This window comes from Balaenoptera borealis (genome assembly GCF_965194805.1).
Source record: "Balaenoptera borealis genome assembly, chromosome: 16".
NCBI classification, from domain to species: Eukaryota; Metazoa; Chordata; class Mammalia; order Artiodactyla; family Balaenopteridae; genus Balaenoptera; species Balaenoptera borealis.
Window position 1 is genome coordinate 68,018,611 of NC_138872.1, and position 12,665 is coordinate 68,031,275.

General features: G+C 47.5%; 1 protein-coding gene across 4 annotated transcripts in view; it reads right to left on the bottom strand.

Moving 5' to 3' along the window:
* COG7 (component of oligomeric golgi complex 7) overlaps positions 1-12,665 on the bottom strand; it is a 78,783-nt gene that overhangs the window by 27,858 nt on the left and 38,260 nt on the right. For all 4 annotated transcript variants that reach the window (XM_082362460.1, XM_082362459.1, XM_082362461.1 and 1 more), the window contains exons 10-13: positions 11,131-11,247; positions 8,981-9,046; positions 3,173-3,359; positions 1,411-1,551 (exon numbers count right to left, since the gene is read on the bottom strand). In XM_082362460.1, the coding sequence (XP_082218586.1) occupies positions 1,411-1,551; positions 3,173-3,359; positions 8,981-9,046; positions 11,131-11,247 (511 nt within the window). The remainder of the gene's footprint in view (positions 1-1,410; positions 1,552-3,172; positions 3,360-8,980; positions 9,047-11,130; positions 11,248-12,665) is intronic.

The window sequence follows — 12,665 nt, forward strand, 5'->3', positions numbered from 1 at the left end:
GGCTCACAGAGGAGGTAACAGCCTCAGCCGTGTGACCCAACGAGACCACGCATGGGCGGTGCCCGGAACAGCTCCATCGACAACACTTCCACTAGGATGTGACAGCAGGGGCCCCACACCACCAGCCCCACACACAGCCCTGCCCCAGCCAGGCCAGAAGTGCAAAATCTGGTTGGAGTAGATCTCACGGCATTTCGCACAGACCTAACCAGATCATACGGTGAATAAAGCGAGTGGCCCTTGGCTCCCGGCCTAGTATGCTTTCCAGAGGGCAGCAAAAAGCAAACGACTTCCTTAAAGGATCTCTTGGTTAGTAAAAGCCCATAACTGGATCTTTCCCAAAAGACCATCTTTACTCTTTTGTTTTATTTTGGCCACGTTGGGTCTTCACTGCTGCGCGCGGGCTTTCTCTAGTTGCGGCGAGCGGGGGCTACTCTTCGTTGCGGTGCGCGGGCTTCTCATTGAGGTGGCTTCTCTTGTTGCGGAGCATGGGCTCTAGGCACACGGGCTTCAGTAGTTGCAGCATGCGGGCTCAGTAGTTGCGGCACGTGGGCCCTAGAGTGCGTAGGCTTCAGTAGTTGCGGCACGCGGGCTTAGCTGCTCTGCGGCATGTAGGATCTTCCCAGACCAGGGATCGAACCCATGTCCCCTGCATTGGCAGAAGGATTCTTAACCACTGCACCACCAGGGAAGTCCCAAGACTATCTTTAAAATAAGCCAAATCCAGATAGACTTGAGGAGTCAGTGAGAAAAATTAATCAGGGGACTGTCTCAGAAATCTGAAAGGAAAGTCGTGAGATCTGGACCCAGGGAAAGTCAGAGCCAGTAGAGAAAACAGGACTGATAGGCAATTCCTTGAAAAGGAATAAGGACAACCAGAAAAGAGAAGTGTGTGCAAGGCAAGGAAAGTGAGATGTTCTAAGAATTGCCAAATAGCAAGAGTATCAGGGATAGAAAAGAGCAGAACCCTTCAAACTCTCCTCAAAAACACCAGATCAAATCGAATAAGGCGCTCTCCTGAACAAAGTTCCAGAACCAAGTCTCCACAAATGTTTGGCACGAAAACAATTCAACCTCATCAGACAATTAGCTCCTCTGACCGGCCCCAACTTTTCCAGTGGCACATAATCTCCCTTACTTCTCCCTGAGAGGGCACAGCTAAGCTGCTGTGAAAGTTAATCAAGCAATAGTAATAATCCCAAGAAACAGTCTGAAAACACAGCATCACAGTAACTACAATTAAGATAGGACAGTCTCGCTAAGCAATGAGTTGCAAGGGAACAGTGACTCTACAGGTGGACTTCTAGCCTAGGAGAGTCAGAGGGGGCACCGCCCAAAGCTCGGGGAAGGGGATATTAGGCCTAGGCTGGGGGGTGAAGGGGCACGTTTTCCAGTTGGTGGGAAACTTACATCCATCTTGGAAATGAGGAGCAGCTGTTGCTTGATGCGCAGGAAGACGGAATCGAAAGCCAGCTGGTGGGCCTGCTGGTTAAGCCGAGTCAGAGCCGCTCGAGACGCCGACAGCAGGTTGTGGTTACTTGACCCTTTTTCCTAAGACAAGAAGATGCAGAAGGCAGGGTGTTAGGCCCTGAATCCAACCAAGGTATTAGCTGAGCGTTTTGAAAAGCCACTGAAAGGAAAATAGTAAGAGGGTTCTCTACTACAGTGGTTTCACACCTGGCTGTGCCCAGAACCCCCTGGAGGGCACACTGAGTTACAGATGCGCAGGGTCTACCATAGAGCTACGGAATCTGGATCCACTGGGGTTCTGGAGCCCAGGAAACTCTGGATATATTTTTCATTCACTTTCCCAGGTGACTCTGATGCATTTAAGCTAATATAAGCTCATGGATTGGTAGTTTAGGAAAAATTAACCTGTGACTGTCCCTCAGGGATAGAGGAAGAAGGAAAAAATGATCAGAAGTGTCATGTAGAAACAAGAGTGATAGACAGAGCCCTGATTCCCAGTGAGGTCAGGTCAGTTATACTCGGCTGTTACACCAGAGTATGCACCACCTGTGTGAGTCCCGAGGTATTCCAAACAGCCTGAGAAAATACAGAGGTGGAAAATGTAACCTTAGTTTTGCTATTATAAATGAACTGATTACAACAAACAGACACAAATCAGATCAGCAATAAAGATAAACAGAGTTGCTTTAACGTAATCACAGAAGCACGGATGAATGAACTTGCAGAATGGCTTCAAGAAGTGTTTGTCAAGCTCAAATGCAGCCAGTTGCTGGGTCAAGGTACAGAGGGATGGGGGAGACCCTGTGAGGGCAACGCTGAGACCTCAGACACATCCTGAGGCACACTGTGCGGTCACCTCCAGAGCTCGTGGCCCATCAGGATAATTTCAGATAGAATTTGGTGCTATGGGAACAGCCGTACCTCCTTGGCTTATCACCAAGAGAGTGAGGTTCAAATCAGACTGGGGGCGGGGGGTGGCTCCGGAAAGGAGGCCGCGGCCCTCTAAGAACCCTGAGGCCATTCCCAGGGAGCGTGTGGCTCATTCCGTTTGTCGGGAGGTCCCCCTGTCCCTGGGCCCCAAGAGGCCCAAAGCTCAAAGTCAAGGGCCATTTTATGGTAGACAAACGAAGAGTTTAAGCCAAAGGAACAGCCAGGAGGGAACACTGATTCCCACGCTGTCGTGTTGCCGCAGGGAAGAACCTGCACTCGAGGGGTGCTCCTGGCTCCTCCCCACCCTTGCTCCTCCCCTGGCTCCTGGGTTGGGGTCCACCTTCCCAGGTTCTGCTCACCCTCAGGCAGTACAGGAATTCCGGTCCCCTCTCTGCCACTCAGTACGGGGGGCTGTGCCCGCGTGGGGGGCCCGGGGCCGTCCAGCTCCGCCCATCCTGCTGACGGGTCTAACTCCGGAGAGGAGAACAACGAGCTCCTGCGGCTGCAGATCGAGAGCCACACTCTCCAGCCTACCTTTAGTCAGTAATAAAGCTCCATTTATCCAACACCTCCTACAGCTGTGTTTCAATTGGTTCGACCCCAGTTTAGTGGATTAGCTTCTTAAAACCCCAACATAAACGAGACAGAGACGTGGGAGGGCATGCCACAGCCCAGGGCCCACACACAGGGGCAGAAAGCCTGGGTTAGGGAAAGCGTGAGTGACAAGGGGAAAGTTTTCATTTGCAAGAATGCCATCAGTCAGGTGTCCTACCTTGAGGGTATAGAGTATCTCCATTAAACTGCCGTATCCGGCAGGGCTGTCTTTCTGAAGGTAATTATATTCTTGCCATGGGTTCCTGGCAGAGCTCTTCTTGTCTGTCAAGATGCCATCCTGAAAACCGGTCAGGCTCCGAGGGCTGTAGGACTCGGAGAGATACTTCCCAGCTGTGGTCAAAATCCTGTAATGACAGTGATGACCATTATGCCCTGAGCTATTTGTATGGAATTTTCTTCTTGGAGCATTCAGACTGCTCCTTACTAAATCCCAGGATATCCTCATGAGGCAGATTGATGTAGGGTCCATTTTATAAGGAAATGGAGACGCCCTTGATCCTTTAGGAGGGAGCTGGACCTCAGGTGCACAGTAAACACCAGGTGTTTTTATTTCCTATTTAACACTGACTCTAACAGAATATGCCATCTTCCTAATATAATGCACAGTCTACAGGGCAGCTGTCAACTCACTACAATCTGGAATACTGTGCACTTTCTATATATGAGCTATATTAGCATCACTCTTTGGAATAGTCAAAACCAGGGGAGCCACCAGCACCGCAGTCAGAGGCACGAGACACGGCAGTGTCCCTGGAGAAGAGTGACAGCAGCTCGCTGCACGCCTCTACCCACAGGACTCACACTCTCGCACACGCTGGGCTCGTGTGGTGTTTGTGTTCATCGGCACCGTAAAGTTTACTTCTGAGGTTTAGAGAGATCTACTGAGAGAGGCCGGTGCTTTCCTGAGAAAGAACAATGCCTGGAGGGGGTTCTATGGGATGATCAACCTCTGGCGCTGCTTGGGGAGTAGGATCTCTGTCTCCAACGAGGATGACCTCCCTTGACGGATGCTGAAAATCCTCACTCTGTTTCCTCCTTAGCCCAACTTCACCATTCAGCCTATACGTTTAAATGTGTACAGAATTATACAAACCTATGTAGCCAGAAGACTAGACACTGTAGTACATCCCAACTGTGCCTATTTCCCCAACGCCTCCTTTACCATAATTTCTTATAAAAAAGATCACTTTGGACATGGCAGCCAGTAGGCACTCACTTCTTCAAAAACAAATCCCATGAGCTTGTCAAGAAATGCCTGTACTTGCAAACAAATCCTGGGGACAGGACTTTCCTCAGGAACCACTACTGACACAAGTAGCCACCTGCCTCTGCCACTAAGGTCAAGTTACAGTTTTCCCTGTTGGTTACGCCTGCCGGTAATTTTGGTTGCGTCTTTTCTCTGTGAAACTGTGGCCTGTCCCTGCCGCGGCCTTACTTCCAAGTCTTCACTATTTCTTGTCTGGATCATAGTTGCCTTCCCTTCCACGCTCCATTTAATCTGTCCTCCTAAGGGTTACTGGAATGATCTTTCCAAAAGGCAAATCTGATTTTGTCTTTTTCCCAAAGATCCTTCAGTGCTCCCCAAGATAAAACTAAAAATGCCTAGGCATGGCCCCCAGCGCCCTCCATCGCTGGAGCCCCCGTATCCTTACAAACATTCCCGCTACCATGCCAACCGCCCCAGCCCACACACCATGCTTCACACCCTTGTGTGTCTTGCTCGCACGCTCCTGTGATCTGAAATGCTCTCCCCTCCTTGGTGCACCTGGAAAAATCCTACTCCTTCTTCAAGGACCTGTCCCAGGGGCATCTCCTCTGCCCAATCTTTCCCCCCAGGCACTCTGTCTTCTGGCTTCACCAGCCTTCACCTCTCTTACACACTAGATGGTGAGGCTAAACCACAGACTGGTCTTCATCTCTGAATTCCCAGCACTTAGCACAGTGCTGGGCACATAGCAGGTGCTCCGTAATTATTCTTTGACTGACAGGTGACCCTGGGTTTGGTGAGCAGGAAGTTGAGAGCTGAGCTTTCGTCTCTGCCCTCCGGGAAGTCAGCTCTCCTTCTTGGGGTTACTGCAATACGTGTCTCAGTCTCAGGCTGCCACGGGCAAGTGGCATCAGTCTGCCATCCAAGCTGAAGAAAAACAGTTATGTTGGGAATGTTCTGAGTACTAAAGATTACAGTTTAAGGGACTTCCCTGGTGAAGCAGTGGTTAGGAGTCCTCCTGCCAATGCAGGGGACACGGGTTTGAGCCCTGGTCCGGGAAGATCCTACATGCCGCGGAGCAACCAGGCCCATGAGCCACAACTACTGAGCCTGCGCTCTAGAGCCCGCGAGCCGCAACTGCTGAGCCCGTGTGCCACAACTACTGAAGCCCGCGCGCCTAGAGCCCGTGCTCTGCAACAAGAGAAGCCACCTCAGTGAGAAGCCCACGCACCGCAACGAAGAGTAGCCCCCGCTCGCCGCAACTAGAGAAAGCCCGCGCACAGCAATGAAGACCCAGTGCAGCCAAAAATAAATTAATTAATTTTTTAAAAATTTATAGCTTAAAATGTCACAATAGTGTGCTCTACAATAAAAACCAAATCTAATATTTTTAAATGTTGGAATAAATATAGCTCCAACCCTAAGGAACTAATGGCATTTTTCCCTAGCTTCCTCTTCATCCAGTCACCATTAGATGACCTCATCATTAGAATCTGATTTCCCGCTATATGTATTTCCTATTATTGAGAACTAAACCATACCAAAATGAACACTTGATTTCCTCATTCATTAAGAAACATTTTCTCAGGACTTCCCTGGTGGCGCAGTGGTTAAGAATCCATCTGCCAATGCAGGGGATACAGTTCGATCCCTGGTCCAGGAAGATCACACATGCCACGGAGCAACTAAGCCCGTGCGCCACAACTACTGAGCCTGCGCTCTAGAGCCCGTGAGCCACAACTACTGAGCCCGCATGCTGCAACTACTGAAGCTCGTGCGCCTAGAGCCCGTGCTCCACAACGAGAGAAGCCACCGCAATGAGAAGCCCGCGCACCACAAGGAAGAGTAGCCCCCTGTCGCCGCAACTAGAGAAAGCCCGTGCGAAGCAACGAAGACCCAACACAGCCAAAAATAAAGAAAAAATTAAAAAAAAAAAAAAAGAGAAATGTTTTCTCATCATTGCAATGGGCTCTAAGCCAGGTCTTGGCGATATCAGATGATTAAACATAGAGCTTGCCCTCAGAAGCTCAGAGATTAACAGGAGAGTCCGTTAGGTGCCAGTGCTGTGCTACCTGCTGAGCCAGGAGAAGGCAGTGAGTATGAGCAGAGGAGGGAGGGACTAACATCCCAATTCCATCTCCTTCCTCAACTCATCTCCTTTTCTGGAAAAGCTGCTGCCCACTCCTCAGCCATAGGAACCTGGACATTTATTTTGGATTCCCCAAACCTCACTGTCCCACTGAACTGTCCCACTAAAACCTTGTCCTAGTGAAAATACCACTGTTCCAAAAATAAGTGGTGGACACCATAAAAGTATAGAGGAACCACGACAATCTCCCTGTATGTCACCCAAGTTACAAGAGAAATCCTTCAGGTGACACCCAAATCAACCTTGCTTTACTCGCCCCACTAGTCACAAAACGATCCCTGTCTGCAAACAGGTGATCTTAAAAGCCCAGTAGCCAATGTCACTCTTGTCGCTGAAGTAATCTGGAGCGTTTCGAGCTACTGCCTCTGCCACCTGAGGGGAGTGGTCCTAAGTTGCAGTCTGGGTCTGCCGGTGAAACTGACAGGGAGATAAGCTAAGCTTTATAGGTGGCAGCCACATGCATGGGCTCCCTGTTGGGAACACAGATGATGACTGTTACTCTTTTCCCTTTCCAGGCTCAGTGCTTCCAGAATGACGTCACCTCTTAAAAAGGCTCCCTTGGATACACCCAATCTGTTCTCATCTCACACCAAAGCTCGGGCCAGCCTCTCAGCCTCTCTGGGCTGCAAAATGCAGTTAGAGGGGCTCACCCTTTATCTGTCATGCCCCCATTCACCTTCTTTTTTTTTTTTTTTTTTTTTTTTTCCCATTCACCTTCTTAACCAGATCCTTCCTTACCCTTTAGAATGTAATACTCATCTTCATTAAAAGATTAAGACAAGTCTACACGTTCTGATATGGAAAGTCGTCTGACATATATGCAGAGAAACCCAAGTCTGAGGACGGACACTCATCTGTGAGGAAGGGCACTGTGCAGGTGATGCTCACACACTCGGGATGACCCAGCTGACGCCCAGGTTCAGATCACTGCCTCTTCGTGGCATCACCTCAGACACAGCTCTTCCCGCAGATAATTTCTTTTACTTAAGAAGTTACTACCGGTGCCAAATTCTAGGCCTCAATGTCTCCTCATGTGTAAAAATGGGGGTAAGAATAGTACCTATTTCTTTGGACGCCCTGGGAGGATTAAGGAGTTAATTCATGTAAAGCCTTTCACGGCAGAGCTCAACAAATGTGATGGGGGCAGGGGGGCTGTTAACGTTTCTTCTCAAGAATTTTTGGGGTGAGTAGACTTTCAGTTTTTAATACTTTGTACACTCGTGAACTTTTAATTTTTGAGCTGGGCCCCGGCTGTAATTACCACCGTAATCAAGAAGCTAATAAGCTACATGCCTTTCTTTTAAATATATAAATGTCAAATTTTCACCTTTTCTTAGGGGCCCTTTGTGAACCCAGACCTACTCACCCTTCCGCCATAGGCTCCCCTCACCGTGTGTGTGTATGTGTGTGTGTGTGTGTACGCACACACGTGCATATAAACATGAGCATAAGTGTGTGTGGGAGTGGGGAGGGAGGAAGGGGGCATCTACTTCATCATTTATATTATTTATCCACACTCCGCTGTATGCCTGTGGTGCTCCGGTTTTATTCATTCCAAGAAGCCACATGAGCTCTATGCCGGGCTGCTTGGGAATTATGAACTGCAACAGCTGCCCATTCCAACCTGCCCCCCGACCCCTGGCCCCCGCAAGGCTTTCCCCATAATGAGAACCATGGTGAAAAATCTTGGGACTTGAAGGCAACCCGTGGGTTCAGAAATGAAAGGAGACAAAGAGTGGTGAGAAGAAGAAATGACCAACTCAGAGCCCTGACCCCGCGGCGGGTCTGGAGACCTTCCCCGGCAGCTCAGCCCTACCGCCCACCCAGTCTCGAGGCCTCAGCTTGCTTTTCACTTTGTACCACTGCCAGAAATTCCCTCCTGCAGAGGTGACTTTAGGACAACAAAGAGTTATCCCAGAAAGAGGTGAAGGGACTGCTGCTAGGCCCTAACACCGCCTAGGAAACAGACTTCTTCCCCTGAATTCCTGCAGAACAGAGAAAGCAGCTGCACCAAGGCAATGAGAGATTCCGCTGAAGAAGTGAGGGCATTTGGGAAGCTTGAAGCCCTTGGAGGGAAAAACAGGTCCGAATGGGGACACTTCGGGGCAGTGTAAAAGCCCTGGCAGGTATCAGAATGGAGAGGGGGCAGGAGGGACTTTCCTAGGCCTGACCCCAGAAATCCTCCTTTGACACACACACTGGCTTCCACAGCACAGAATCCTACTGCAGAATCCAGAAGGCAGGCTGGCCGGATTCATCCCGATTCTGTGGGCTGGCCCAGGGGACCTCACCACCGCCTATAACTTTCCATTCCCAATAACTGACTTGCAAACATGCAGTGGGAGCCCTGCCCACTCATAATTTGGAGACAACACGTACTGCTTCCTCATTTAGGCTGAAACTTCCATATCTAAGTAAAATTATGTGCCAAGGAGGTCAGAGCCTTGCTCCTTTTAGGTGCTCAATAAATGCTAAATGGTGACAATACTGACACCTCGTATCCTAGGTACAGAGAGTCCTCAAGCTCTGTGGCTTCAGACTGCGCTGCGTACTCTGTCAAGGTTTCCCCCAGCTGAGAGCCCAGGGACCGGCCCACAGCCCTCTCCTACCTGTTGGCTAGCTGCTGCTCAAAGTCCCCGCACTGCCGCAGGAGCTCTCCACAGGTGGCTATTATCCTAAACAAAACAAAAAGCACTTCAAGTATCTGGAATGCCGACATTTGCAGGACAAACATTGTCCCATTCATAAAAATTCTAACTATTCACCCCTTTTGGTGGTGTGCTGGGTTGTGGGAAAGCAGTTAACCATTTGAGGGCCTACTTGAAATGTCCCATTCATTAGTAATTCATGTAGAAGGGAAATGCTGGTCCCTTCTAATATCAGAATTCTATCCAACATGATCTCAAATAATTTTACATTTCCAAAAATACTGAGGTTGCTTTTGGGCTTTGTCCTTAAGAAAATGGGTTGGAGGGAATTCCCTGGAGGTCCCGTGGTTAAGACTCCACGCTTCCACTGCGGGGAGCAAGGGTTCGATCCCTGGTCAGGGAACTAGGATCCCACAAGCTGCACAGTGTGGCCAAAAAAGCAAAACAAACGAAACAAAACAAAACAAACAAACAAATAAAATGGGTTGGAAATTCTTTGTATCTAAAATTTAAAAACCAAAATTCATTAATATTTGTGAGCTGCCTGCTATTTGCCAGGCATAGAAGAGAAAACTGTTTTGATCTTAGAATTGTTTCTCTCTGATCACATGAAAGGCAGATGAAGATTAATCCATTTGTTTCTCAGAGATAAGCCTGAATGATCATTTCTGTATTTAATAATCCTTTAATTTTCAAGTAATTTTATGCTAGGCCTCAAACTCCAGCTACTGAGTCCTTCAACACCAAACTATAATGTCAGGACAAATCCAAGGATTAAAAACATCTTAGGTCTAGTTAACTTTTAACTTTCTCTAAAAGTGTCTATCATCACCAGGATATCTAGGCATTCCATCATAAGAAAGGTTTATGAGAAAGTGAAATATTCCACTCACCTCAGTTACAAGAGAACAACCTTGCACATATTTTCTGGTGTACCAAGCTGCCACAGCTGATAAGGGATATTAGCATCTAGAACATTAAATTTCATCAAAAACAAAAGTTCAGATCAGAGCCCATGAGGAGACACTCCAAATGGTCCTGGGAGGCCCCGGGTTTACCCTGATTAAAGACAGCTTTTGGAGGGTCTGGATCTGCACTGAGACCCACATGTGCCATGGGCACTCTGCACATACCACCTAGGCTGGGGGTCAGGCAAGAAATGTAAGTGGGGGGAGAGCAGCTTGCCTTTTCAGAACGTATGTCTGCAAAGAATGGTTGTAAGGAAAAGAAATTTCTAGATCGCTTTTTATCTCGGGCTGATAGTACAGTTGTTAGACCTCACAGGAGTGGGAGAACCACAGCACAACAGAGAACATACACCTAGTCAACCGAGGTTTCAGGTCATAGCCTTGGGACGATGCAGGCCCAGTGCTTCCAGAGCTTCCGTCTTTTTTTTTTTTTTTTTGGGCCGCGCCATGCAGCATGCAAAATCTTAGTTCCCCGCCCAGGGATAGAACCCGTGCCCCCTGCAGTGGAAGCGCGGAGTCCTAACCACTGGACTGCCAGGGCATTCCCTCAGGCTGGACACATCAAGGGCCAAACTCCTCAGGCCACTGCCAATCACACTCCCACCAGACCTCAGGGCTTAGGGCAACAGGGTGTCTACCTAGTGGCCCACAGGTCACACAGGCTACGCCAGAATCTGTCTGTCAACAACGACTTGGGAGGGTTACCTCAAGGCCTTTCACGGAACTCTTACACGGCTCTTTGCAGGCCAAATAGCATTGACTTACCATTTAGTACTGTGGCACAGATCCAGAAACAGGATCCAATCAGCTGTGCATTTTCTAAAATAAAAGCTCTAACTTATTTTACGTTTGCAGAAACTAAAGGCTAAGGGGAAAAAAAAAAATCTCAAACCAAACATAAAAAAACTTAAGTCACCAAAGGAGATGAGTTCATAAAGAACTTTTTAAAATATTTTAAGAACAAGAGGGGTCTTTTTGGTGTTTGTTTGGTTTGGCCTGTTTTCTTTGTTTATTGGCTTCTTTTCAGAGTCTAGAGAATTTGCTTTAAAAAAAGTGGGAGGGGCAGTGAAAGAGAAAAAAAAAAACACCTTACACATTTATCGTTTTTATATACTATATTATGCATGTTTACCCCCACTTTACCTAATGGAATTCTGAAAAGCCGCCCAATCTTCTTGAAAAAGGGAGTTGAGAGGAATATCATCCAGCCTATACTTCTTTCGTATTGAGTGGAGAGTACTGGTGAAATCAGACACATACCTATGGGGAAAGAAAAAAATGACAACGGTATCATCATAAACTCCTCAGACCTAGAGACACCTGGAATTATACAGCTTTGGACAAACTACTAATGACCTTGAGAGCACCTTCAGAGGCTATCCTACCAAGGGTTGTCACTACTTATAAAGCTCTGACCACAAAAAGGTCTCCTCTATGTGGCAAGACTGTCTTTCTCACCTGGCAGAGCGGCTTTAAGAGATGCTCAAGATGAGGGGGGAAGGGTATGGCCACTAAGACCAAGACTCTGTGACCAACCAGGTGAGAGATGATGCTGGTTAATTACTCCCTCATCCTAACAGGTGCATTTCTTTGGAAGCTGATTCAAAGAACTGTTTTAAAACGTCATGGTCCCACTATAATACCCAACTGCCACCTAGGATACCATAAGGCAGTTCTGATATCCAGGGTACTTCTGTAGCATTCAAATCCTTGAATTTAGATTAAACAGCTAAGCTCCATGGCAGGCAAGAGGCCGACTTTAATGGTACAGGAGCATGAAACTGGATTCAAAACTGAAAACCTTCCCTCACAGACTGCTGTCTGCTCCCACCTATACCACATACTTTCCTTCATAGCACTTAACACAAGTATAATTAAATAGCTTATTTAATGTATGTGTTTAATGTTTATTGCTGTCACCAGACTAGAAGCTCTGGGAGAATAGGGACTATCCATTTGTAGGTCATAATTGTATCCCCAGGAATTAACACAGACCTGGACATAAAGGAGACATCCAGAAATAGGTCCTGAGTCAATGACAGACCTGCACTGCAAGTACCTAGGTGTCTTTGGGCCTCAGTTTCCTCATCTTTAAAATGGACTTAATGATGGCTTCTGTACTGCCCCGCAGAGTTGTCATGATGATAAAATAAAATGAAATGAATGAAATAGTAGACACAAAAGCTCCCTGAAAAGTATAAAATGAAAGATGATGTGCAGTGGTATCGTTTTTATGTATTGTACTCCCTGGGTAGCCATGAGGGACTGATTTCAGGATTACCCCCCTCCTCCCCCAAAGATACCAAAATCCATGGATGCTCAAGTTTTTTATATAAAATGGCATAGTATTTGCATAGAACCTAGGCACATTTTCCCATATACTTTAAATCATCTCTAGATTACTTATAATACCTAACACAACATAAATGTTATGTAAATAATTGTAAATACAATGTAAATGCTACATAAAGAGTTGCCAGCATGCAGCAAATTCACGTTTTGCTTTTTGGTACTCTCTGGAAATTTTTCTTCTGAATATTTTTGATCCACAGTTGGTTGAACCCGCAGATAAGGAACGCTGGATACAGAGGGCCAGCTGTATAGTTCTTGGAACATGAACACGTAAGTCCTTGGGAGGGTGTGGTAAGGAGGACGGGGGTGGATGGTCATGTGCTCTA